A 26,086-nucleotide genomic window follows, 5' to 3' on the forward strand; every position below is an offset into this window, starting at 1 on the left:
GTCACACCTATTAATCATTTAGGTACTTATTAGTGTTTATTAGGAAAAGACATAATCCTCTAAAGATATTTTGAATATTTTATTTTAAAAACAAATAAAAAAACCCAACATGGTTTTCGCTTAGAAAAACTGGAGCATAAAGAAACCATGTGTGAACATACTTTGTTGGTCCTTGAATGGTCAATGATTTAGTTTACCAGGTAACTAATTCCTTTTGAGCTGAAAATTGACATCTGAGGGGGGCGGGGTGCTTGAAGGGCTATCTGCCCCACAAAAATTTCAGCTCTATTCGATCTGTCACTCGAAAAAATTTAGGAGCTTTTTTTTTTTGTGAGAGCTTTTGCGTCTCTTTATGTAGACATGTCTGTCGAGAAAATCTGACCCAAAGAGAGGGGAGGGGAGGGGGGAGGGGGAGGGGGAGGGGAAGGGGGTGGGGGTTGGAATTCAAAAGGTTGGATTTTATGCCACTACACCGTAGGTTTTGCACTCAATGCAAGGTTTCAAAACTGGGATCAGCTGCCCCAATCCAACCTCCAGTACCATTTTTTGAATCCTTGTTCTCAGGACGTAATGGATTGGAGGGCTGCCATAGCATACCCAGATTATCCGACCATTAATGCTGAAGTAGTGAAGAAGATTAACTGCATGAAAGAACATGGGAGGTTTGATAATCCATTGCCAGAGGAAAACATTGGGCCATTAGAGAATCAACCCATCCAGTTTCTGTTCTTTACTGTTTTTATCTTTTCTCAACTTAATTTTCCATACCCGCCTAAGAAAATAGATTTTTTTAGGGTAGGGGATGGGTGGGGAAATAAGGTAAGTGAAAAGAAAAACAGTTCCAATGATGAATAGATCAATTGTCTTTCCCCATTTTTTTCATTTTTTCTATTCCATCTGTTTTGTCAAACAAATAGGGTTCTATACAAATGCTTGGATCATGATTTGTTAAGAGGGGGTTTTCTTAATGCATTGCTGTGTGATCCAACTTCTCTGTTGTTAATTCAATCAGCTAGGCACCAGGCACCATCTTGCTCTTGAATATTAGTTTTTCTCTTCTGCAGCATTCTGCAATTTGAAGACTTTCAGCCACAGCTTATTATCCTGTTGAAACATTTGAACTTTATTGTTACTTCAAGATATAGTCCTCGTCATGGTATTCTTCTACGATCATCTTTGTCTGCATTCACCAGCAAATTTTTATCACTATATATCTAAAAGCTCATTTATCATTGTGTGCAAGATGGATAACCATTATGATGCTGACTCACTTGTTTGTAAGAATACTAGCTATTTGAAGGATCTCTCTGATACAGATTATCTATGAATAACTTTAAAAAAGGAGAACAAGAAAAAGAAACTGAAACCATATATATGGTTTTCTTGGTTACAAAAAAATGAAAAGTAAAGAACCATGGATTTAATCCAATAGAGTAAGGAAATTATCTACCTAACCAAACTGCATTCTAACGTTACAAAGGTGGAAATTAAAGCATATGGTAGGTCAGATGGTTGAGATGGGACGCATAATTGACACATGACCAATAAAGAGCGACCTCCCTATTCAATTGTCTGCCTGCAGCGATGACATAACCCATGCTGACACACCAAATAGCAGACCTTTTTATCAATTCCCTATCAGTTTTAACCACGCAGCCCAGCATTTACTGGACATATTGCTTTGTAATACCAGTTGCCAATGTTCCAAACCCAGAGAAGACGGATGAATTGTATGTGGGCTGAGAATCATGGCATTAGTAGATGTCAATTTACCTATTGCTTCTACGCTCTCAAGAAGATCATTAGGTTTTGATCCGTATGCATTAATGTTAATTTTTAATGGGAGCACTCATTGTGAATTTGACACAAATACCTGCTACTCTGTATTCTAAACTGAGATTTTTATTGTCTTTTTGCATATGGACCCATTACCCCCATTGATCCATAAATATCTAAACCACAATTTTTTGAAATCAGATACTAATATCACTTGTTCCTAGTTATTGAACGTTGAGAGCCACAACTAGGATTACCAATCAGCTCCCATGAATGAATCCATCCTTGAAACTTTCCCTCACTAGTTTTGTCGATCATATATTCAACTTCACCATCACCTCAAGTACAAAGATTCATGGACATTATCGTTTCTTGATAGCTGAACAATTGGTTAACTAAACCATGACTGGTCCTCATTAGAATTGTAAATTTACCTGAAATTAGTATAATTTTAGTCAACTTCACCATCACCTCAAGTACCAAGATTCATGGACATTATCGTTTCTTGATAGCTGAACAATTGGTTAACTAAACCATGACTGGTCCTCATTAGAATTGTAAATTTACCTGAAATGAGTAGTATAATTTTAGTCATAGAACAAACTTGAAGCCAACTCAATTCCTTCAGCCCTCTATATCTCTATGAAAACATACTCTCAATATTCCTTTCATGCATCTAATATAGTTAGCATGAAAGAATAGTCTATCTTCACAATATCAAATTGTTGAGTTATGTAACCCGATAAGGGTATTTTGGGAATTTCTCTGTTTTTTGCCCATAGCTAGCATAGTCGGCTATGTAGGGACTTACTTGTAATTCTGCCTCTCTCATTAAAAGTTATAAATAAAGGGGCTTAGTGATCACATTGATCATTCAAGCCATTCATAAAATTCTATTTTGTTAACATGGTATGAGAGCCAAATTCTTCTCTAATCTAGGTTTTCAAAACCCACCACCCTCCCATCGATTTTTCTTCCCTCTCTCTTTCCCTTGATCTTTTCTCTCCTTTTCTTCTTGGTTCTCATCCTTCACCTTAGGGCAGCACTAATAAGGTGATCATATGATCTAGTTGCTGCCCTCAACCTTACCTCTTTTTTTCTTGACCTAACCTTGCTTCTACTCGATAGTTGCTGCCCCTTCCCTTGCGATATTGGAGCTCTCCAAGTTTTTGAAGATCAAGCCTCTATTCCTGTTGTAGGTTGATCTTCCCATGTTGGAGCTTCTTCTGCAACCTTGACCAGCTTCTATCGACCTTTACAATTTTTTTGAAGACCCCTAACCTAAAATCGATCTCACTTTCAGGGTTTTCTAAAACCCTGACACCTATCGATTTTTAGGTTAGGGCTGCTTGCTTTTGCTGCCTATTTTGGAGGTGTTTACTACCATCAAGAGGATCCCTAGACATCACTTTCAGCCACAGATTCTGCCCTTTTTTGGAGATTCCAGATTTCCTTCTCTTGACATCGATTTCTCCCTATATCGATCTCAGGGTTTTTGGGTCTTCCTGGCTGGCTGCATCGGATCCTTGCTTGTTCACTTTATTGTTTTGCTGCCACAATGACAGGCTCAGATTCCTCTTCTGCAACTTCTGGGATTGATGGACAGACCCGGACAGATTTTCTTCTCCTTGCTGATCCTATTAAGCACAATGGCACTAATTATCTCATGTGGTCTCGGTCTACTTATTTGACCATTGCTGGTCAGGGGGTTACTGGCCATATTCTTGGGAGTAACCCCATGCCAGCTGACCCTGGTTCTCTGCAAGACAAGTGGATATCGCATGATGCTATGATGATGTCCTATTTGCTCCACTCTATGCAACCGGACCTCTCCAGCAACTACTTGCTCCTAGAAACAGCCCATCAAATATGGAGTGCTGCCAAGGAGACTTATGGACAGGTGGGGAACGATGCTCCGGTGTATGAGATTCGCAAGAAGGTTTCATGACACCACTCAGAAGGAGCTGTCCGTCTCTAAATACTATGCTGCCCTCAAAAGTTTATGGCAGCAATTGGACCATTACTCTGACTTTCAGCTCTCTACTGTTGCTGATATTGCTGCCTATCGCAAACACATCGACAAAATCCGTGTGTATGACTTCTTGGCAGGTCTGAATATTGAGTATGATCCTATTCACGGGCAAGTTCTTAGCCGGTCTCCCTTTCCTACACTAGAGCAGTCCTTTGCATTGGTTCATACAGAGAAGACTCGTCGGGCTGCTATGTTGCACTCTACTACTGTTGATCGGTCTGCTTTACAGGCTGCTTCCAGCCCCTCTTCTATTACCATTATTGATGGTGGTAATGCTACCTCCAAAGAGCCTGTGAAGTGTGAACACTGCAATAAGCCCTATCACACTAAGGCTCAATGCTGGAAATTACATGGGAAGCCTGCTGACTTTGAGGCGAAACATGGCCATGGGAAGCCCAAACCCAAGGCTAATCAGGCTGATTCTACTACTGCTGCCCCTTCTACAGACATTGGTCTCTCTCCGGATGAGCTTATGGCTTTACGTCGTATGCTACAGGCCTCTTCCACTGCACCTACTACAGCCTTTGCACCTGGTGCCCCTTCTGGTTCTCACTTTGCTTCAGGTATTCCAGTCGGTAGTCATTGTGCATCGGCTGTCTCCAATCCTTGGATTATGGATTCCGGTGCTACTAACCACATGACTGGTTCCCCCCATGTGTTTCACCAATATTCTCCCTCTTCTGGAAAAGATAGTGTTCGGGTGGCAAATGACTCCCTTTCTCCTATCTATGGAAAGGGGTCCATTCGCTGCTCGCATACCCTTACTTTAAATTCTGTTTTGCATGTTCCCTCCTTTTCTACTAATCTTCTTTCAATTAATAGTCTGACCAAAGATTTAAACTACAAAATAACTTTCTTTCCCTCTCATTGTGTCATACAAGATCTGGTGAAAGGGCACACGATTGGGGGGTGGTAAAGAACATGGTGGTCTCTACTTACTCGACACAGGTCAGCCTCCTCTTCCACCAGCTTCCTCTTCAGCTCATCAATTACATTCGGCCACGTCTCCAGATCTCCATCTATGGCATTGCCGGCTTGGTCACCCTCCACTTAGAACTTTAGCCTTTTTATTTCCCCACTTGGTTAAAGATTGTAAAACGGATGAGTTTTTATGTGAGGCCTGTGTTTTGGCCAAACAGACTCGTTCCAGTTATTCTCTATTAAATCAAAGAAGTGCCTCTCCCTTTGCTTTAGTTCATACTGATGTGTGGGGTCCTACTCGTCGTGCTTCTATTTCTGGTCATAGATGGTTTGTCTCCTTCATCAATTGTGACACTCGTACTACCTGGGTGTACATGATGCAGCGGGACGTTTTTCACTGTTTTCGACTCTTTCATCGTATAGTTCAGACCCAATTCAATGCCACCTTAAAAATTCTGTGGATTGATAATGGTAGAGAATACATGGAGGGTCAGTTCCAACATTATTTGGCTGAAAATGGCATTCTACATCAGACCAATTGTGTTGACACTCCAGCCTAGAATGGAGTGGCTAAAAGGAAAAATCAACACCTCCTGGAAGTAGCTCGGGCCATTATGTTTGCACGGCAGGTTCCTTCTCAATATTGGAGTGATGCTATACTTACCGCTGCCTACCTGATCAACCGAATGCCTACCTGTGTACTTGATGGCCGTGCCCCTGTTGACATTCTCCAAGGTTCCTCTTCTTTTGTGGTTCCCCCAAAAAGTTCTGGTTGTGTTTGTTATGCTCATAACCATCATCCTCATGGCAAGCTTGATCCTCGGAGCATCCGGTGTATTTTTTTGGGCTACACTGCCACCCAGAAAGGTTACAAATACTATCACCCACCCACTCGGCATACTCTGGTTACTATGGATATTGTCTTCCATGAATCTCTGGCATATTATTCTTAGCCACCTCTTCAGGGGGAGCACGATCCATGTTTTGAAGATGTGTCTACTATCCTTCCGGATCCCATTCAGGGGAGCCTTCTTCTCCAAAGCCTTCAAACTTCAGTTCCTACCATGATTCCTATTCAGGGGGAGCGTAGACTTGTGAGTCAGATTCCTGTTGATAAAGTCTGTACCCGGAAGCACAAAGAGCAAGTTGAGACTACCACCATTGTGCCACTTCTCCAATTGTTAGAACTTGATCTAGATCCAGACCCTGCTACATCATCTGGTAAAGATCCTTCTCTGGACTTACCTATTGATGTTTGTAAAGGCATTAGGTCTTGTACCCAACATCCCATCTCCAATGTTGTTTCCTATGATTCTTTGTCTCCTTCTTATCGTGCATTTGTATCCTCTCTTTCGTTTGTTTCGACTGCAGATCCAAAGTGGAAAGCAGCCATGATGGAAATAGATAACGGCCTTATCCAAATTGAGACGTGGGAGCTAGTGGTTCTTCCTCCGGGCAAGAAACCAGTCAGCTGTAAATGGGTGTTTATTCTCAAGCAGAAGTTGGAAGGAACAGTAGACAGATATAAGGCTAGACTTGTGGCCAAGGGGTTTACTCAGACCTATGGGATTGACTATCAGGAGACGTTTGCCCTAGTTGCAAAGCTGAATACTGTTCGGATTTTTCTATCATATGCTTTCAATCTAGGCTGGGATTTGCAGCAATTAGACGTAAAAAATGTATTCATTCATGGAGAGTTGGAAGAAGAGGTTTATATGGAGGTTCCTCTAGGTTTATTTTGTGACAAGACTCATGGTAAGGTTTGTAGGCTGAAGCGGGCATTATATGGGCTGAAGCAATTTCCTCGGGCTTGGTTTAGTAGGTTCCATAAAACAATGATCTCTGTAGGATACAAACAAAGCAATGCTGATCACACCTTGTTCATCAAGCGAAATGGAGATCAGATCACTCTTCTTATAGTCTATGTCGATGACATAGTTGTGACAGGTAATGATGCAGATGAAGTTTCTCACTTGAAGACTTTCTTGGGACGAGAATTTGAAATAAAAGATCTAGGACAGTTGAGGTAATTTCTTGGGATTGAAGTTGCCCGTTGTCCCAAAGGCATTTTTCTTTCCCAAAGGAAGTATGTTCTAGACCTACTCTCCGAGACTGGTTTGTTAGGTTACCCCTTTGGAAGCTACTACTCGTCTGCAAGAGAAGGATTATGATCCGGTTGATAAGGGTCAATATCAACGGTAATGTAGTCCTAGAATAGGAATTAATCCCACTAGGAACCAAGTAGAACCAAGCCTAGGATAAGCCTGCTGTTTAGGGCTGATTAGGGGCTGTTTTAGGGCAAAATTAGGGTTTAGGATGGGAATTTGGGAATGGGGTTTATAGGGTTTTAACCTGCAGGTTTAGAGGCTCATTATGGTATAAAAATATCTGGATTTGAATAAGTTTTAATTTCCTGCAGAAATTAGGGTTAGGTTTCGGGTTTTGTAAATAAGGTAAACAACTAAAATTATGGTTTAAAGTAGGATTTAGGGGCAGGGGTTAAGGTCGACTGTTAGACGGGCTAGGGGGAAGATTCGGTTGCAATATGGAAGGTTTCTAATGGCTGAATGTGTCCCAGCAGAAAATTAGGGTTTTTAGGGTCAATGGAGAAGAGGGATCTTAGGGTTTGGATGGACAGAATGGGCAGCAGCTAGGGTCGAGTGGAGATGGTGATGAGGGGAAGTTATGGTCCAAATCTGATCAGATTCCAATGGAGGAGCAGATCTGAATCAGAGTTTAGAGTCTTCTAGGGTTTATAAAAATAGGACAGAAGAGAAAAGGAATTGATTGGGGAAGGGAAGAAAGGATAAACAGAAAATAATAAATTCAAACTCACTCTCGAATCCTCTAACAGCAGTTTGAATGGTTGAAGGATGAAGCCACCTTCGAAGAAAGAAGATCCTCCCAGCCGCCACGGCGTAAGGAGTCAACCGGATTCCACCAGTCCCTTTCCACCTTGATAGAACCACAAGGATGCACACTCAACAGAGCAACACTCAAAAGAGCAGGGCAGCAACTATGGCAGCAAACAAAAAGCTTTTCATTAATCAAATTCGTCTTCAAGGCTTTGCCCCCTTACAACCTTATATAAAAGACTCAAAAATAGACTTTTATTCTAAAAAGGAAAGCCCTAACCCAATTCCTAACGTATTAGGTAACTTAAACTGACTAGGAAACTAAAATAGACTCAAAATAGAGTCCTAATGACTTAAAAACAACTTAAACTACTTAAAATAAAGAAGATTCCCTACTAGCCAATAGGATATAAGAACCTCTTAGCCAATAGGATCACTTCACTTAAATTAGACCAATTGAACCAATTGGATGCAACCAATTTAAACCGGTTCAATTAAAAACATAAAAATAGACTAAATATTGGGCTAATCCCGTATGCAACCAATGTACCCCTCTTTTAGGCCCATAAAAATGGCCTATTACATAGAAAACCCATGGGATCAAAGGCCCAACATACATATAACCCAACCCTAGACTTATTTCTAAAGAAATAAGCCCATTTCGGTGACGAATCTGCATCAAACGGTTAGTGGGAAAATTAATTTATCTCTCCCACACTAGACCAGACATTGCATTTGCAATAAATTTGGTCATTCAGTTCATGCATGATCCCTACTCCACACATATGGTTGCTGTCCTTCATATTTTACATTACTTGAAGTCAGCTCCAGGAAAAAGGATTATGCTGTCTCCGCATGATCATCTTCGTATTGAGGCTTACATCGATGCTGACTGGGGTGGTAATCCTGACAGGAAATCCACTTTAGGTTATTGTACATCTGTAGGAGGTAATCTTGTCACGTGGCGTAGTAAAAAGCAAAATGTGGTGGCAAGATCCAGTGCTGAAGCTAAGTTCCGTGCTATGGCCCAGGGCATATGTGAGCTATTGTGGCTTCAGAGTTTACTCCAAGAAATTAGTGGTTCTATTTATCTTCCAATGATGTTGTATTAGTGATAACAAAGTAGCAATCAGCATTGACCACAATCCAGTGCAGCATGACTATACCAAGCATGTGGAGATTGACAGACACTTCATCAAGGAGAAGTTAGAGAGTGGGCAGATTTGTATACCTTTTGTGAAGTCTGGTGATCAACTAGCTGATGTCTTCACCAAAGGGCTAAGGGATAGTAGAAAGTTGTTTCATCCTAGTTTAGTTAAGTTGGGCATGTGCGATATCTATGCACCAACTTGAGGGGGAATGTTGAGTTATGTAACCCGATAAAGGTATTTTGGGAATTTTCTCTGTTTTTTTTCCCCATACCTAGCATAGTCGGCTATGTAGGGACTTACTTGTAATTCTGCATCTCTCATTAAAAGTTATAAATAAAGGGGCTTAGTGATCACAATGATCATTCAAGCCATTCATAAAATTCTGTTTTGTTAACACAAATATATAATGGGAGCTGGGTCCTACTATATGGCAGATTGCCTAGGGCCTTAATTTAATGGATATGTTGTCCATATCATCATCCATCCATTGTCAAAATCTCAGACCAATCTGGCATTACAAAAGTTTAAAAAGAGTTTGCAAAGGTAGCGAACTTAACAAGAACCAATGAAATGAAAGGTGAAGACCCATATTTGGTAGGACATACAATTGAGATAGGCCACCAAATTTGACAGTTAGGGGGCACCAACTCTATCCAATGGTCAGTCAAAGAAAGCATCAGTCTACATATGGCCGAAAGTGGAAAGCATATTTGAAAGGGTCTAGAGTACAAGTGTGAGGGAAACTTTTTCCTATATAGAAGTTAAAATATATGCAAAAATATTTTTTAAGATGTGAATAATAAATAAAACAAGCTGTTCTCTTTTCTTTCCCTCCCTCCTTCCTTTTCCTAAATCAAATCTAGATGCTTGAAAAGAAAAATAGATCCCTCTACATATTGGGTACAATTTCTTTTGGTCAACTACTGTCTTACTATCCCTTTTGTTTTTCGGATCTTTCAAAAACCTTTCATTAGTCATTACTAACAGTTCCCCAACTATGTCAAAGACTTCACATAGTCTAGTATAATATGTAGAAAGTTACTTTTTCAATAGTATTAAAGGACAAAAAATGTTCAATTGTTCGACTTTAAGTGTACAAGCAACGGCACTATACAGTTCTAGAGAGTGAGAAGTGTGTGACATATGCAACTTAAGAGCCTCACTATTTTCAGGATCAGTTCATATCATTGATTATAGTTTCTTTAAATTGTCTCTATTTCAAGTTATTATGATACACTTTTCTTTTCTTAACATTGTTTCCAAATAAAATATTTTCATCGAGGTGGCCAAGCTTAATGTAAAAAACCAACAGAAACATAAAATAATGCAGAATAGACAAGAACTTGTTCAACAAAATAAGTGGAATAAAACAAATCTTATAAGTGGCTGAAGTTGCAAACAGAACTCAATTTTGTTTATCATTGGAATGAAGAAATGAATCATACCTTGTTGCTCAGAAAAAGTTATTTGAGGGTTTGTTTTCTTCCATCAACAAATGAATTATAGATTTGACAACTTCATTATCAACAACAGTTACTGTCTGGAGAGAGAGGTTAAATCACGTAAAACACTATTGTCTGTAAATTATCATACAAGGCAAAATAAAAGTGCCACACAAAGACCAGCTAGCCGTAAACACCAAGATAGCTAAAATGAACATAACCAGAAAATAAAATCTAAAAACGAGGTTGGGAGCCAGCAATAAACTTACCTAAGTTGTTATTATAGTTCGAAAACTTGGCTTCTGTTTCGTTTTGACCTGACCAATATTTCGCCAAAATAGTGCATTTTTTGTAGGTGAATTTTGATTGGCCACTTTTTGTCTTTTTGTCTTTTTTTTGAGGGGGAGGGGGGAGAAATGGCCAAAATGACCAAAATGACATTTTTTTTTCCGAAACAGTGCACTTTTGTCTACAATGTAGACATGACCGAAACAGTGTTAATTCCTTAATTTGCCTGTTATTTTGCCTTGGCCTCATTGAAGTCACCGAAATTTGGCGAGCTTTTTTTCAAAAAGTTAGATTTTGTGCCACTGTAACATGGGTTTTGCACTCTAATGCCAGGTTTCAAAATCAGGATCAGCTGCCCCAATCCAACCTCTAGTACCATTTTTTGAATCCTTGTTCTCAGGACGTAATGGATTGGAGGGCTGCCAGAGCATACCCAGATTATCCAACCATTAATGCTGAAGTAGTGAAGAAGATTAACTGCATGAAAGAACATGGGAGGTTTGATAATCCATTGCCAGAGAAAAACATTGGGACATTAGAGAATCAACCCATCCAGTTTCTGTTCTTTACTGTTTTTATCTTTTCTCAACCTTAATTTTGGATACCCACCCAAGAAAATAACTTCTTTTTTTTTTTTTTTGGGGGGGGGGGGAAATAAGGTAAATGAAAAGAAAAATAGTTCCAATGATGAGTGGTTCAAATTAGAAGGAAAGAGAAGCAATTTGATAATGTTATAATATATCTTGCCCATTAGGGTACAAAAAGCTCAAATGTCTTCCCCCATTTTTTCATTCTTTCTATTCCATCTATTTTACCAAATAAATAGGGTTCTATACAAATGATTGGATCATGATTTGTTAAGAGGGGGTTTCTAAAGAACTCAGTCGAAACCGACCGAAGCCACCGAGATATCTCGGTTTCGCAAGAAATCGAGACGAGTTAAGCAGAGAGCTTTAAAAGTTCATGGTTTCGGTGGGTTTCAACCATATTTCGCTAGTTACGATCTGAATACCTATATAAGTGTCACTTATCCCCATCGAAACTTGAGAAAATTTGGCTGGAAACCAAGACAGACACTTATTTATGCCAGAAACCAGGTCAGGCACTTATTTATGCCTAACATCATTTAAGTAAATATTTTTTTATTTGTATTTCATTTACTTAAGATATTAAAACAAAGCTTTCTAAAAAATCCAAGATTGCTTAAATCTGATTTATATTGAAGGAGTTATGTTCCGGTCAAAGTTAATATGGTATACGCAAATACTGTCAAAATAGTCTGAATGAAAATAATTTTTTAAACATCAAAAGAAATGAATATTTTACCCCACTTTTGGTTTTTAGAAATGTATTACCATATTAAGATTTATGGAATTTATAGATTTGAGAAAAACCCCAGCATTAGAAAGTTGAAATTTCACCTATCGCCAAAAATCCAATTTTTGTTCTTGAACTGGGGGGTTTGACTTTTTATCCTTTTGGAATTTTATTTTTTAACTATTTTTATTGGATTCAAATGGGGGGGGGTATTTGCTTATTTATGAATACTATCTTAAGTAAATGAAATACAAATATAAAAACATTTACTTCAATGATATTTGTCATAAATAAGTGCCTAGCCTGACAACTATGATTCTCAGTCATAGGAGTCCAGGCGTCGCCTACGAGCCGCCTAGGAGTCCAGGCGTCGCCTACGCGCCGCCTAGGAGTCCAGGCGCCTTGGACGCCTTGGTTGCCTAATTGGTGTCGCCTTGTTTTTTGACCCTCTCCACCGCCTTGGGTCGCCTACACGCCGTGACAACAATGTTCTCAGTACACTGTGCGTACACTAGTAAACTAGGGTAAAAAACCACTAGTACCATTTTGAGTGTTTATTTTATTTTATTTTTGTGAAAATAGTTCATGCATTGTGTTTAGATGAATGTAAAAAAAAAGCAGTATACAAAAAATCAGATTAAAAAAAAAGCATTTCTGAGCCTCGAAACCACCAACTCGAGTTGGCTAGGAAAAAAACACTGGTTTTGACCAGTTTCGACCATATCTCGATTTTTGGTTGGTTGAAACCCGAGATCTTGAACCTTGGTTTATTCATATGGCACTTCTTCACAGCCCAACATTCCAACCCGTACATCATAGCTGGTCTAATGACAGTTCTATAAATTTTCCTTTAAGCTATAAAGAGATACGCCGATCACACAGTATTCTGGTCACTCCTCTCCACTTCATCCACCCTATTTTAATCCTTTAGGCAACATCGTCATCTATGTCCCCTTTCATGTTTACGATTGATCCTAGATATTTAAAGTGGTCACTTTGCGGGATCTCCTTCTCCTCAATATTCACCACTTTATTATCCGACCCAGAGCTACTTAAGTTACACATCATGTATTTGGTCTAAGTTTTACTTATTTTCAGACCTTTTGATTCCAAGGTTGATCTCCATAGTTCCACTTTGGTGTTAATCCCTGCTTTGGTCAGAAATGAGTAGCATCATTTTAGGCATAGAACAAACTCAAAGCCAACTAAATTCCTTCAGCCCTCCATAACTCCATGAAAACATTCTCTCAATCTTCCTTTTATGCATCTAATATAGGTAGTGTGCAAGAATAGTCTATCTTCACAGTATCAAATATATAATGGAAGCTGGGTCCTAGCAAATAGCAATAGCATACATGTACTTGGAACACATTCCATCATGCCCTTATAACTACTACATGGCAGTTTGCCTAGGGCCTTAATTTAGTGGATATGTTGTCTATATCCTCATCCATCCATTGTCAAAATCTCAGACCAATTTGGCATTATAGATTTTAAAAAGAGTTTGAAAAGTATACGTAGCGAACTTAACAAGAACCACTGAAAATGAAGGGCAAAGGCCCATACTTGGTAGAACATGCAGTTGAAATAGACCACCAAATTTGACAGATAAGGGTCCCAACTCTATCCAATGGTCAGCCTAAGAAAGCATCAGTCTACATATGGCAGAAAGTGGTCAACATAATCAAAAGGGTCTATAGAGTAAAAGTGTGATCGAAAATTTTTCCTATGTATAAGTTAAAATATATGCAAAATATTTCTTAAAATGTGAATAATATATAAACAAGCTGATCTCTATTCACCTTTCCCTCCCCCCCCCCCCCCCTTTCTTTTTCTAAATCAAATCTAGATGTTTGAAAGGAAAAATGGATACCACCACATACTGGGTACAATTTCTTTGGTCAACTAATGTCTTACCTATCCCTTTTGTTTTTTTGATCTTTTAGAAGCCTTTCATTACTAAAAACTCCCCAACTATGTTAAGTCTTCACACAGTCTAGTATAATATGTAGAACCTTACTTTTTCAATAGTATTAAACGATGAAAAAATGCTCAATTGTTCGACTTTATATGTACAAGCAACTGCACTATACAGTTCTGGAGAGTAGAGAATGGAGAGTCTGAAAAGTGTGAGACATGCAACTTAAGAGCCTCACTATTTTCAGAAAAAGTCCATATCATTGATTATAGTTTCTTTAAATTGTCTCTATTTTAAATTATTATGATATACTTTGCTTCCTTAATATTGTTTCCAAATAAAATATTCTCATTGGGGTGGCCAAGCTTGATGTAACCAACCAATAGCAACATAAAATAATGCAGAATAGACATGAACTTGTTCAACAAAAACATGCAAATGGAATGAAACAAATTTTATATGTGGTTGAAGTTGCAAACGGAACTCAATTTTGTTTTTCAATGGAACGAAGAAATGAATCCATACCTTGCTGCTTAGAAAGAGTTATTTGAGGGTTTGTTTTCTTCCAACAACAAATGAATTATAGATCTGACAACTTCATTATCAACAACAGTTGCTGTCTGAAGAGAGAGAGAAAGGGTTAAATCACGTTTGCATTGATGGAAAGAAAAAGAAACAGAAAAATTAGTATCTATAAATTATCGTACAAGGCAAAATAAAAGTGCCATACAAAGACCAGGTAGCCGTAAACACCAAGATAGCTAACATGACCATAACCAGCAAATAAAATCTTAAAAAAAGGGGTAGGGGAGCCAGCAATATTCTTACCTAGGTTGTTATTATAGTTCGAAAACTCGAGTTTTAGTATCGATTCAGCCTGACCGAAATTTCGCCAAAATGGTGCATTTTTTGCTGTGAATATCGATTGGCCATTACAGGGGGCAAACAGCTGAAATGACCGAAAATTTTCCAAAATAATGCATTTTTGTCTACAATGTAGACATGACCGAAATTCCGACCGAAACAATTTTGATTCCTTAATTCGCCATTTATTTCGTCTCTCATTGAAGTAACCAAAATTTCGGTGAATTTTTGAACTATGGCTGTTATGCTAAAGTAGGTAAAGACCTCAAACCATGTAAACATTACTGAACAAGTAAGTTGCAGCATTTGTATGATCAAGAAGATACGTTGAGGAACAAACACATGATTTAATGAATACCTGGACATATATATATATGTCCATTCTGTAAAATGACCTATCATCAATTCAAGTTGTGGTCAAGAGGAAATTAGAAAATAAAGTTAAAATATATATATATATGAGAAGTGATGATTCCAATCGCCATTAATCAAATAAATGTTATGCTTTTGCAGTCAAATTTCCATCATCACAAGTTTCATGGTGATGATTTTTTTAAAATAGATAATTGGACGATTTTAATGAAAAGGAAACAACAAATACCATTCAGTAGTGTATGAACAACAGCAGCAGCTGAAGCTTATACAACCAAGAAGGAAGGAATTATATGTGATTGGGAAAGGACCTATATATATATAAAACTTCTAGAAGCTCCCTCTCTAGCCACCTCATTGGCCAGAGAATTGGCAGGACACAACCTCCAAGAGAGCGTAAAGTAAACTTGCTAACTTAACAATCTCATCCCTCCTGATCAAGTGCAATACTTCCAAGTACCAATTATGGAATCATCCAACCATCTAAAAAATGTTGAGAACAAAAGAAAATGTCACACACCTCTGGCTTTCTGATCAGCTCTTTTAGAACAGAATGAAGTGTTGACCGTAGTTCCTTGAACAGCACAGCAGTTTGGGCTGGTGCTGTCAATTTTAGCCAACCATCAATAACAACCAGTCCACTCTGCAATAATCATCAACACACGTTACCATCAAATAGAAGATAGATGAGTTTTTACTAAGAGTTACATCTATATATGTGTGTACCATTTTAAAATACATTTTTACTAGAAAATGTAAGACTAACTGTGAAAGATAGTAAAGTGAGATTCAGCTGAATCACCAATATCCAGTATGAAACTCTGTCAAATACATACTATTAAATGCAATTGCAACTAATATTTTATATGGTTGGATAGCAGATTACTAGAACAGAACAGTCCGACAGCCAGTAAAGTTTTTCGAACATTGACTCATAGGACTCGACTACTAAAATAAGGACCAACTAATTAGACTCAAAAACACCAAATAGAAAGAGACACAAGGCTGATATCTGGGCAAACTTCCTTGCAAGTTCTGCACAATGGCATACCTACTACAACTAGTGATTAATAACAACAAAATGATTACAGCAAGCAAACCTCAACAAACTTTAACCAAACTAAACCTTGCACGAACTTCATAGCCAGGATTTTTTTTAAAATAAGTTTCTTACGCCAACCTTTTTCATCCCCACAATCTATTATACAGATATTTTGGACAGTATTATAGTGGACATTTTTCATAGTCAACATCAAATTTAATTCTAATTTCTGTGTATTTATACTTTTTCCTTTTAGTTTACAATAAAGGCAAGGTAATTTTGAAGCATATTTATTTGAAAGAATTAGCAAATATCAATGACATAAAACATAGTAGCAGGTTTGTTATGGCATTTATGTATGTCCTAGAATGTTTCCTTTCCATAAAATGAATTCAATAAGACCAGGGTTTAAATTAGATTCCAAAGTTTTCATTTTTACTTGGCATCTAAGAGAAAAATAAGCCCATGCAATTATGGACACAATGTTGCATGATGAAGCTGCACAACCATATATATTGTTATAATATATCATGTGCACAGTTACCACTGTGATTTAAGCATCTCAAAAGTTTAAACTGTAATGGATGAAATTTGACAGCACCTACTCAGAATGTTTCCATTGCATAAATAGATAAATTTAATACAATAAAGTGGGAAGAGAAGTAGCATTCAACATTACTGATCCAACATTTGTTTCAGTGACAATTCTTCTAATCTACTGCTTTCTAATTATGGGTGATATTCTTTTTTCCAAGTGTATTAGTGAACAACATGTTGGCAACATACATAGTCATGCAACAATTATTTTTAGCAACTCCAGCAAATATGTATTACTTGACATGCGAAGAATCTAGGAATATGGTACCTGATGTTGAATATTAATAGAACCACCAAATAGCAAAATAGAGTAGGGAGAGACGATGCTGGTATCTCGTAGAAATACTTTGCTTGTTTCAACCTGAAGATTGTAAATAAGGTTATCATTTTCTTCATCACTAATTAATATGGAAAGTTCACAGCTACATATAAAAACTAAAACTGTTTTAGTATGAAACTTCACAACAATTAAAGAGGAATATCTGTACAAATATATTGTCATCACTTTATCTCATTAGTCTTGTTGAAGTATATTGAGATCATAAGGAGAAGAGGTTATCTCGATTAGAGCATTTCATAATTCTAGTCGAGATTCCTCTCCTCCTCATGTGTCTCTTCTATTTTATGTTTATGTTTCCTAGTCCTAGTTCCTATTCTAATTTCTTTTCTATTTTCCTATTGTAATGTGGAGTCCTAATATGGTTAGGAATTCCCTCTCTTAATGTAATCTTTTAGTATAAATATAAACAAGGTGAGGGAGACTGTCATATTCGACAGTTGTCATCTCTTCTTTTCTATATATATATATATATATATATATATATATATATATATATATTTTTGGGTGTGTTTGCCAATATAAAAAAAAAATTTAGAACGATGAGGCTTTTATTTCCAAATGAAATCTAACTTATTATTCTAGTTGAAATGCAAATTTAGATTGACCAAAGTGGTATACCCAAACCTTCACCGATAACCTTTCCTCCACTACCCAATCAATTGGAGCAACATAATCAGGAATGCAGAGCCCACAGAGGCAATAGTGCCACTGAATCAGACCTTGATAGGAGTGAGATGGTATGCTTTCATAGGAAGGAAAAAGGGAGTACGAAGTTAGCAGAGAGGCTAGCAATTCGTGTGGAGAGTCAGCTAGAAAGGCCTAACCCTTGAACCCACTAGGGTAATAGGTGCTTTGGCGGGGAATTCTCTAGGCAGAGGCTTCAAATAGCAAAGCAAAGAAAGTTGTAATAGCTGGACAGCAAGCCTCCATGAATTACCAAAGGAATAATAATGCCCGGCCAATAAAAAATATGCACCGTAGGTGAAATATAAAGCAAGGGCAGCACTGAAATTGACAGGAACAGCCATGGAATAGAAAATTTCAAATGCCAAACAACAAGGCAACCCCTATGCTTATCCCGTGAGTGACACTTGCACACATTACAATAAAAGGGACATAGCTCTACTTGGTGTCCAATCATTCCAAAGGGATGACTATTGTTCAACATGAAAAGAAACATGAGGCATGCAAATTAAACCGCAGATAAGTTGGCCAGGGGTGGGGTATCTAGACAGTCATTATATTTGGGCCCCTATCCCATTGAGTAGTCCTTCCAAATTTTCCACTTGGCCCTTCTTGTTGTATTTTATATGGATGGCCTCTTGGCCCTAGTTGTTGTTGCATCCTTCATCTACTTTTATGTTTTCCAATTAAATGTTCCGTTATCTATCAAAAGCATGAAGACAAACATGAAGACCAACTATAGGAAGTTGTCAAGGTGGTTGAGAAGAATGATGTGTGATCGGGCCATAATTATTCATGAAAGTGTTATTTAATTTATGATTTTTACTGAATATTCATGATTAAATTGATTTCACTTTGCTATTTCTTATGATTGCAGGGTTTCAAGGCATGTGCGCGTATTTGATGCTAAACAGACAGAGATGATTCAATCTAGAAACCTGCGCCATATGAACTCCCATGGACTGCCTAACTCATGTGCAAGGGCAAAACAGGGATTTGAAGAAGGGAATTTAGTTTAGAAAAGAAGAGGGGAGACTGCTGTCCACGTTTTCTCTCTCCCAATTTTCCAAAAACTCTATTTTCTTCTAAAATCCCAACTTCCACATCATCTCTCTCCCATGTGTTGCCCATTTCTCTCTCCCATTTCTCCTAAATTTCCTCTCTTTTCCCTAAAATCTCTTTATGATTTAGCTCTCCCATCTCTCCTAAAATCCTATTTCATCTCTCCATCTCTCTCTCTCTTCCCTATTTTTTTCTCTCTCCCATATCTAACTCCCTCCACATGCCACCCACGGTTTCACTTCCTAAAATCCTCCCTCTTGCCTAATATCACCTAACTCTCCTCTAAAATCCCTCCACATTTTCTCTTTCTCCCATATCTCCTATCATCTCTCCCTAAATCTCCAAAAACTCTCCCCTAAAATCCCTCTCCCGAAATCTCTCAAATCTCTCCACGGTTTTCCATATTCCTAAAATCCCAACTCCTCTAAAATCTCTTTGGGGATTATATTTTTTTTTTTTATCTTTTTTTTAATCTCTCTCCAGCATCCACGATGTATATAGCAGCCCCTTCCATCTTCCACCAAAGCTTCTCCTCTCAATCCCTTTCTTCTTCTTCAGGTTTTATCTAGGGAACCAGTGCGCGGAGCAGCCTTGCCATTAAGGTTTCAGCAGCCTCGTTGCATCACCTCATTGCCTCGTTGTGTTCCATGGAAGATCACCGTTGCTGCCCCCTGTCAATTAGCATCATGAGTGGCTAAGTTCCCTTTGCCTTTAGGTGTAGATGAACCATTGACAATTGTTATTTAATTTCTCGTTTAAGCATACTTAATTGTTTGATGTTGAGACTCCATCCCTTTGTGGATGATTCTAATTGAATTATTTAGTTTAGAGAATGTGCTTTTGTGATTCATATTTTCTATTCAAACAAAAGCTTTTATCGAAATTTTGGTTGCACCGATGATAGCTTATAACTGACTGAACTAAGCGTGCTAAGCGTATGCGTAAGACGATAGTGATCAACAAGATAGGTTATAACTAGGATGAACTAAAATTATCATTATGTGGTTGCATTAGGCTTGTAGCTATAATGAACCGGGTATTTGCCAGAGTTAAATAATCTTGTCAATGGGGATTTGAAACCTAGAGGCTGTTTTTCTCATCAATTCTCACTTTTGTTAATTATTCATTAATTTAGTTTTAAATTTTGCAAATTGCTTTTCAAAACCACTTTCACATCATCTTAGTAGATTTAGCCTTCCAGTTCCCCGTGGATTCGATCCCTTCTTACCACTGTCCTAGAAGTAATTTCGGGTTTAATTTTTATAACGACTCGATCAATGTGAAGATGCACTATGGACCTTTGCAGATGAAGGGCCTTTCAAGGTAGTTCAAACTTCAGAGGCTACTACAATCTACCAAGAAGGTTGTTATCTCTCAGGAGCACAAAACATTCCACACCAAATGTACGGTGAAAGGAGTGGTTTGTGATACTGCTAATGGTAGTGGTTTTTTTTTTTTTTTTTTTTAAACAGCAATTTTATTGAATATGGGCAATCAAGCCTATGACAGAGAACTGGCAAAGAGAGCTACAACTTAACAGGGGACTCAAACCTCAGACATACTAGCGAGGGCTAACCCGAGAAAACTAATAAAACAAGCCTACGGAGGCTCTGCGAGGCGTACTGAGGGGAACCTTGTCCTATTTGATCTTCAGGGGATCCCAGTATATACACCAGGCCCATCAAAAGCCACACGAGCCAAAAAAGCCTCCTCCTCTGGTGAAAAGGGAGATGAATTCTCCTTTTCTACTGTCGCGTCCACCGCTTTAACACCAAGCCTTGCCTTCTTTTGACGACGAGTTCTACCCATAACTGGAGTTGCCCTACGGCTATTCATTCGACCACCTCGAGGGGCATGCCTACGGCCATTACGACTTGTTCGACCCAACACCTGAGTCCACCCACCTTGCACCTCCTGATCAAATTGGTCATACTCCGATCCACCCACATCTGCCCCAGACACACAATCAGGGCTAATGGTAGTGGTTGTGAAGTTAATTTTGTGGCAAAGGTAGTGGTAGAGAAGCTTGGACTGCCAATGGTAGCTCATCCAGAACTATACTCTGTTGATTAGATCAAGAATGGATACTTGGGGAAGGCAATGCACCAATGTAAAATGTCCATCTCAATCATTAACACTTGATGATCTTTTAATGGCTGCTGCTAATCTCTCATGTGGTCCTTTTTATTTATTTCTCATTATGATCTAATCTTTACTATACAGTAGTGCGGAGTACCTTACCCAGTGAAGCAAATCAGATTTTTGCTCAGTTTTGATTCAACAGAGCACCTGACAATGACAAATCAATAGGCTTTAATTAGCTGGTTGGACAGTTTTTGATAGGAGAAACACTTGGGGGTCAGTTCATAGCAAGGAGAGAGCCTAAGAGTTGCGCAGATCAAGCCATGGTGGCCTATGTGTTTCACCACACACAATTTTTAGTTATACTTTTATCATTCATTTGTGTCCAGTTTAGTTATTTTCAATTACTGTTTTACCCCTAATTGATAAGTGTTAAAAAGGTTTTTGTTTTTCCAAATCATTGTAAGCAGTCAATTAGTAGAGTTTTGGCTGATACTGTGGCATATATAAGACTTTTAAGAAAACAGAGTACAGCACTCTCTTATCGATTTAACATACATAAGCAGATTTGCAGTTTCTTCCCTACAGTACTCGAGGTGTGAGTTTTGTGTTACTATTTGTTTGAATCAATTCACATAGTAAGAGTTAATTTTCCAATCATTTTCTACTGTTCATTTTGGGACTGGGATACCCAGCCTTTTATGCTTATATATATCTTTTCCTTAAGAAAACAAAAACTATTCAAGCCAGTGAACATAAAGAAATTCAATTTTCTTTCTCTTTCTCTTTTTCTTTTTCTTTTTCTTTTTTGGGGGATATGGACATAGAAATACACTTTTACATCATACATACATAAATATTTTTAAAGTGCAAGTGTCACTATAGGATGTTGCACACTTGCACTTATTCAAACAGTAAATGTATGAAATGGTATAATGATTAAATTCTGTTGAGGATGTGCTTTTACAAACCTTTTCAAGGAAGACGAGAAACGGGTATTGAAAAGTTTTGGCATTAGAATTGATAGAAGAAGGGTGTATCTGAACTTCTCTCCTTCCATCATACCAGGGTGGACGAGGTTTTGCAAGACTACCAGAGGGCTTCAAGTTGCTACCAAGGGCAGCAAAAATAATGCCTTCTTCCATTGCAGCCACATTGGGATAAAGACCTGCACATAATATCGACTGCAACAATCCCTTCAGCATTATTTTCAGACAAGTTCACAAATATTCAATGAGTTTAAATCTTCAGATCTATGCAAGAAACATTCCATCATGGTAATGGTAACATTTAGTAACTTGCAACTAAATACGATAAGACTATGAAATAATGATTATATTTGAATCTAGTAAATGAGCCATGCTGGATTTGTAACAAATCCAAGAAATGAAACCAGTACCTGCGAATATAGAAGAGAAGAAAGGCCGTCCGTACAGCTAGACTGGTTTAGTTTAACCATTAGGGCAGCATGTTTATTTATAGGGTGCAAGTATTTGTTGCCAAAGTGGTGAACTAAGAAGTTGTGACCTTACTTTAATGCCCCTTGTCCTATACCCAAAAGTTATTTAATGAAGGTGTAAAAAGGATTTTGAAATAGTTGAAAGTTGTTTACTACAGTATTTAATGCAGTATTTATGTGAAATGACAGGATTTACCCTACAACTTCTTAGTTCACTACTTTGGTTACAATAAGATTTTCCTTATTGAGAGTAAAACAGGAAGTATCAAGCACTCATTCGTCTTGGATGAAGCTCTCTTGTCTTCCTGATCACCGGCCCTCCTGGCTGGCCTGAGGGCCACTCCCTCTCCTGTCCATCAGCTCTCCTAGCTGGCTTGAGTGAGATACCTCCCATCTCCCTCTTCCTCCCCTCCTTCTTCCCCTGGACCTGCCCCCCCCCCACCTCCTCCCTCTCAACTGCCTTCGTCCCCACCATCCGCCTCCCCTCCCCTTCCGTGGAGCTCCTTGTTTGACCCTGCCCCTGAACCTTCGAGAGGTCTTTCCCTTCATTACATTGCTCCTTCCATTGAGGGCAACACTAAAATTGCACTTTAATATTGTCAAGTCATCTCTATCTAAGCAATGTTATCCCTACGGCCCATGGATAACTTACCTTCTTGAACATGGTGTATTTATTTTCAATTTCTCTGAAGAAGATGATAAACTGAAAGCCCTTGAGGGTGGACCTTGGCATGTGGGGAGAAATCCCATCTTTCTTCACCACTGAGATCATCATCTGCAACTAAACAAGGTTGATTTCCACTCCATCCCTCTATAGATCATGCTGCAAAAAGGGTCTCAACATCATCAGATCTGTCGTCAGCAAACCCCTTTACTCCGATAAAAGAACCAACAAGATGGATAGGTTGTCGTTCGATCGGATCTATGTTCTTGTCTCTGCTGATGCTCTCCCTCCATCCTCAGTCACAATCTTAGATGATTGAGGCTTCTCTTGCCAGCAGAAGATCCTCTTTGAAAGACTTCCGCCCCAGTGTGTTGTTTGCAAGGCTTTCAGACATCCCACCCAAGCTTGCAATCCCAAGACCCCTACTACTGTTGGGTGTGATGTAGAGTCTTCTCACAAGTCCCCTGATGCTGCTATGTGTGAAGTCAACCCTAGTTGGGTGTGAAGAATTTCCCCTACAGTGAATGGCCCTAGCTCCTCTATCCGCCCTCCGCCTCCTTTTTTTCCGGTAGCCTCTATTGGCCGTGACCCTAGCCATGGCTGGAGAAGAAGCCGTCAACGTAGATCTCGATCTTGTCGCAAGGAGCTCCCAGCATCAGGCTCTCTGCGTCGTCATTCTCCCTCTGAACCGTTGGCCCCCCTTCCAGCTACCGCTGGTCCAAATTGATTCGCAATCCTCCAGTCCGCCGACCTTTGTGACGATGAAGCTTTCCCTTCCCCCGAGGAGCTGAACTCTAAACCTCCAGACTCTTATGATCCTCTACCTGTCGATCTATCACCCTCTTCCCTTGTGCCGACTTCACGAAGGCCTTTCCCCTCAAACCTGGGGATCACCTCCTTTCTCAAAAGGTAGGCTAAGTTGTTTTTGTCCCCTCAACCCTCACTCACCCCGATTTTACCTACCCCCGCTGTGGGCCCCCCTATGTCTCCTCCTTTGTCCATTCCCTCTCTGACTCGGCCCTCCACCCTACTACCCTCTAGCTGACCCAGGTGGGTCTAATGGGCTAGTTCCCTCTTGCCTCTTGGCCCATTGCTCTAACTCTTCCCGCCTTACCCACCTTGGTTTGGGTCTTAACTCCAATTTTGGGTTGAACCACCCTGCGCATCAATCTACTGCCCTCGCCCCATCTCTTCATGTTTTTCAACATCGTAATCCCAGCTCCCCTCCTTTCCCTAAGAAACGTCCCTACATTACCTACTCCTTACCCAGCCCGGAGAAGAATTCGCCTCTTAACTTGGATATCAGAGATCACACACTCTGTCGCGAGACTAGAGACCCAGGATAGAGGGTCTTTGTTGAGCCTGGCTTGCTTGTCTTTGGAAAGCCAGGCATTTTTTTCCCTTTTAGTGCGCTGTTTTTGTATGGGCCTTTGCCCCCCTTGTCTTGTCCTTACCTTTTGGTAGGGCTTAGTGTTGGCTCGTGCTTGTATGTTCCCTCCCCCCCCCCCCTTTTTCTTCCTTTGGTATTGAATTATCTATTCATCCAAAAAAAAAAAATTTTGCACTTTGCCCTCCTGATATACTCGATGATGAAGTCAAGCTCTGGGGCAACTGTCCGGCTGGCCACTTCCTGGGTTCCAGTCTACCATACGTCCATACCACATCGTCAAGCTTTCATTCTTGAAACATTGGAGAGTTCAAGGGAACCTCGAGATCTTCCTATTGGATAACGACTTCTTTGTATTCAAATTTTTAAATGAACTCAACAAGATCCACACCCTTGAAGAAGGCCCCTGGCAAGTAGGGAAGAAACCTATATTCTTCAAGCAGTGGCATCGACAACTCCAACATCGACATGTTGATTTGTCCTACATCCCCATTTGGATTTCTCTCCCTGGGCTTACCCTCCACTTCTGGTTCATAGAAAGTCTCAGCACTGTTGGATCCGTTGTTGGTAACCCCCCTTCTCTGATGCCAGAACCATGAGAAAAGATCGCCTTGCATACTCCAGAATTTGTGTCGGTGTCTCTGCAAGTGATCCTATGCCTTCCTTCAACAAGGTGAATGATGGTGATTTTCCCTTCGAACAAGACATCAACTATGACTGGCGCCCTCCCCATTGCCTAGTTTGCAAGAAGTTTGGCTGCGATTGTCATCTCTGCTCTCCAAAGGATGCATCAGTAGCTCTAGAAAAGATCCCAGAATCTGTAGAAGCTGCCTGTAATAGCCTTCCTCGTGGGAATCTCTCACCTAGCAGAGGAAGAACTCGAACCAGGCACCACCGTCGTCGGAAACACAGCCACATGAGTATTCAGCCCACCCTGTAGCTCCAACTGGATATGACCTGAAGGCAAAATTACAACTCCTACAACTCTTCACTATTTGCTCAAGCTAGTTTGTACTAAACAGTTGCAGGGTGTATCTGCAAATCTGCAAGTCACAACAAAACTATGCACAATCAAGTAGCTTTTCCCATTTAAGTTGTATTTTTTCTTCAAAATGATTGTTTATAATGGTGTAACCAGCTAGGAAATTTTGCTCACGTTTCACTATCCATGGAACCCTGAATTTGACATTATAAATCTTTAGATGTACATACACATATAGAAGCATAAAAGTTTAACATACTTGAGTGAATACATGGTTTACCTTCACAATTGAAGAATGATGTGAATACATGTTAAACGGCTGTGACATATCAGCAAGCCAACTGTCAAGTTTGTCTTTCATTTTTCCATCAGTCTGATCCATGGAAATGTGCCTCATTAGAACACCAAAGAAACATTAGGAAAGAGTTGAACATACGAGAGAGAGAGAGAGAGAGATGCAAAGTTCAGAAAATTTACAAATGATTGTTGCAGAATAGAGTCATCAAATGAAAATACAAGTTCCCAGTTTCAAAACAATTGGAAGGGTCTAAGGATTCTAAACACAAGTCCTTTACTAACAAATATAAGTCTTCAAATATTCGAGTGTAAATATACAAAGAAAAATATTACTAATTCAGCATAGCTATACACTGAGCATATCCATATTATCAGCACAGTTAGAGGTCAAGAGTGAACCAGAGGACAACTTTACCTTAGATTGCAGTGTTAATGGCAATAGTAAATGTGAAAGTGCTTATCAAGGAACCAAGCCAACATTCCTCTGGAACAGTCAAAATTTCTAGTACCAAGGTATGATACTTATATTGACTAGTCCACTTCTAAAGAAGATT

The 26,086-nt window shown here is 39.2% G+C and overlaps 1 protein-coding gene across 3 annotated transcripts in view; it reads right to left on the reverse strand.

Moving 5' to 3' along the window:
• Positions 1 to 2,259: 2,259 nt before the first annotated feature.
• Positions 2,260 to 26,086, reverse strand: part of LOC122655676 (DExH-box ATP-dependent RNA helicase DExH7, chloroplastic) — a 116,539-nt gene continuing 92,712 nt past the window's right edge. The window contains exons 30-35 of one of the 3 annotated variants that reach the window (XM_043849942.1): positions 25,516 to 25,608; positions 21,715 to 21,927; positions 16,844 to 16,936; positions 15,457 to 15,579; positions 14,226 to 14,320; positions 2,260 to 2,343 (exon numbers count right to left, since the gene is read on the reverse strand). In XM_043849942.1, the coding sequence (XP_043705877.1) occupies positions 14,234 to 14,320; positions 15,457 to 15,579; positions 16,844 to 16,936; positions 21,715 to 21,927; positions 25,516 to 25,608 (609 nt within the window). In that variant the 3' untranslated portion in view covers positions 2,260 to 2,343; positions 14,226 to 14,233. Of the gene's footprint in view, positions 2,344 to 12,591; positions 12,631 to 14,225; positions 14,321 to 15,456; positions 15,580 to 16,843; positions 16,937 to 21,714; positions 21,928 to 25,515; positions 25,609 to 26,086 lie in introns of those variants that run through there. The other 2 variants (XM_043849944.1, XM_043849945.1) reach the window with 2 other exon arrangements.

This window comes from Telopea speciosissima, chromosome 3 (assembly GCF_018873765.1).
Source record: "Telopea speciosissima isolate NSW1024214 ecotype Mountain lineage chromosome 3, Tspe_v1, whole genome shotgun sequence".
NCBI classification, from domain to species: domain Eukaryota; kingdom Viridiplantae; phylum Streptophyta; class Magnoliopsida; order Proteales; family Proteaceae; genus Telopea; species Telopea speciosissima.